The sequence below is a fragment of the Notothenia coriiceps genome, unplaced genomic scaffold, assembly GCF_000735185.1.
Source record: "Notothenia coriiceps isolate Sejong01 unplaced genomic scaffold, NC01 NC01_scaffold00021768, whole genome shotgun sequence".
NCBI classification, from domain to species: domain Eukaryota; kingdom Metazoa; phylum Chordata; class Actinopteri; order Perciformes; family Nototheniidae; genus Notothenia; species Notothenia coriiceps.
The window spans coordinates 1-2,612 of record NW_011354469.1 but is presented as its reverse complement, the minus strand read 5'-3'; the positions used below and the strand labels follow the sequence as shown (position 1 = coordinate 2,612).

Here is a 2,612-nt window from a genome sequence, read left to right as displayed (position 1 = left end):
AGCCTTTACAGAAATTTGTTTTCCTTCGAGGCGGCGCGCCCACATCCGTTTCCGGGTCGCTGCCGGAGGACCGAGGAGTCCGGGACGCGAACATTTGAGAAATTTACGGATGGCTCATTTCGGAGGACTCGCGCGCGTCTGCTTGACGCCGTGACGACCGGCGACCCTCCCCGACAGGCGCTCGGATGCGAAGGCCCGCCCACAACTGCGTGCACGTCTGTGACCGCAGTTTTAATTCTCTATGTGATTTAATATTTTTCTAATATTGAAAGGTAGACCACTGGAAGTCGTTATTGAAGCATGCACACAACAGTGTTTCTGTAGCGCTTAATAACTGATGGAGCCTTTGGCTTTCTCCTCCAGTGAGATGGTGGACTGCTTCAATGAGATCGCAGCGGACCCGGACTGCAGGGTGGTGCTCGTCTCAGGGGCTGGGAAGATCTTCACAGCTGGTGGGTGTCAGGGGGACAGATGTTCTTTATGATACTGGCCGTTTCTCAATCGCAAGTAAAACTGCTGCAGAGCAACTATTTCAAGAATACTAAGTCATTGAGTGGCGCCAAAGGACTGTTTAAATGCATGTTAAATGCCCAGCATTCTGCCCCACTCTATGACGTAGTATACTTGAAATAGTTGTTCTGCAGCATGTGTACTCGCGATTGAGAAACGGCCACTGTCTTCACAGTAAGCCATATTTATTCTGTGCTGTGTGACCGTCCAGGAATCGACCTGATGGACATGGCCGGAGACGTCCTCCAACCAGAGGGGGACGACATGGCCAGAAGGTCGTGGAACATGAAAAAAATAATCACCAAGTACCAAGAGACGTTCAGCGTCATAGAGAAGGTCAGCAGAGAGGTTCTGTTCCTCACACTAAGAACCATACTGCTGACAGGTCAATTGCAGCATTCAAGTGTTTCAGTCTGTTTTTCCTTTTTTTCTCATTGTAGTGTCCAAAGCCTGTTGTGGTGGCCATTCACGGAGCGTGTGTGGGGGGAGGTAGGTCGTCATCATCATCATCATCATCATCATTACATCACTATTATTATTGTGCAGCTATAAATTCAGATCATAGACCAATTGCAACTCCACTTTACCATAAAATGAACACACAAAGCCTACCTTTATGATTTTGATAGTATTTTATGTTACATTGTTTAACTATACTATATATTGTGCTATATTTTTTACTACCTTTCACCTTCTTCTATATATTAAATCGGATATTCTATAGTTACTGATATAACATCTCTGTATTAACACAAACAGCAAGTAACATTAATAAACATTATTTTATAAATATCCCATACATCTGTTGTACTGTACATACACAATGACTCTTCTGATATGAATCACACCTGTCTCTTTACCTTTTTGTCTCCAATGTTCTTGTATAGTTTATGCTTTATATTTTTACTTAAAGGGGACCTATCATGCAAAATGCACCTTTGTACGTCCTTTGTACATGAATATGTGTCCCCGGTGTGTCAGGGAACTCACCAATACCTCATTCACACCAACGCAACTCCGGTTCAAGCTCCGTGCTAGAGCTTTTCAGGTTCAGAACCGGTTCTTCGGTTTAGCTCCGGCGCTTTTCACACAGCCCAAAGTCCGACTGGTGCTGCGTCATTGCGTCATCGTTTGCGTCATGATGTAACCGTTTGCTTGCCTGCTTCATAAAGCCAAACCGCGCGGAAACCCCTCACAGCTGACAACAACAACAATGGCCGATTGTGCTCCAGCTTCCTCTGTACCTCTTCAAAAGACCAGATTCCCAGTAGGTAGCTTCTCTCTTCAGTGGATCACTGCTGCTTGTTAAGTTTCTCCATCGTTGTGTACAAACTGGATAACACACCGGCTTTTTGTTGTTGTTCAGGAGTTGATCCCGCCCCTGCCCCTGCCCCCGCCTCGACGTAAGCGTGACGTATGTGGTGCTTTTGCTCTGGCCGGACAATTTTTTGGTGCTCGAAATGAACCGGATTCCAGAGCTAAGAGGCTGCTCCGCTGCGGTGTGAAGAGGAAAACCCGGTGCTTTTCAAGCTCCAGCTCCGAACCGGCCCCGAAACACCGTTTGTGTGAATGAGGTACGAGAGTCAGAAAACACAACCCTCTCTCTTTTCCTCCATACCCAAATCTCTTAAAAAGGGGCTGCAACGGATCTGATACAGACTGATCCAGATTTGAACACTTTTCTGACGTCAGGACGGTGGCGCTACGGCTATTGGGCCAACTCCACCGATCAGGAGGAGAAAGCCACGGACATTGCCGTTCGAAAGCGCTGGAGACGCTGTAGTACATATTTCAGGCCACCAGATGGTGCTGTTCTCACAGAATCCGAGCATGAAAGACAGTGTTAAATTGAGCAAAATGAGGAATGGATAAAATGCATGATCTGTTTGGTATTTTGAAAAATAAAACGTATAAATATACCTTATATAGGTATGGCCCTACAATACATTATTCAAATATAGCATGATAGGTCCACTTTAAGCTGGTATTTTATGGTACTTTCTTCTATATAACGTTTCTCTTCACGGTGCGTGTGCTGCTGCGTGTTCCTGCTCTGCTGCAGGTGTGGACCTGATCACCGCCTGTGACATCCGTCTGTGCAC

At 46.1% G+C, this 2,612-nt stretch overlaps 1 protein-coding gene across 1 annotated transcript; it reads left to right on the top strand.

Annotated features, from left to right (window-relative positions):
• Positions 1 to 277: 277 nt before the first annotated feature.
• On the top strand, positions 278 to 2,606 carry LOC104953468 (delta(3,5)-Delta(2,4)-dienoyl-CoA isomerase, mitochondrial-like; the record flags this gene model as incomplete). The annotated part of the gene is made up of 4 exons (XM_010780420.1): positions 278 to 452; positions 722 to 846; positions 951 to 999; positions 2,573 to 2,606. Coding segments are annotated over exons 1-4 (323 nt in total), but the record flags the coding sequence as incomplete, so codon positions are not given.
• Positions 2,607 to 2,612: the final 6 nt, after the last annotated feature.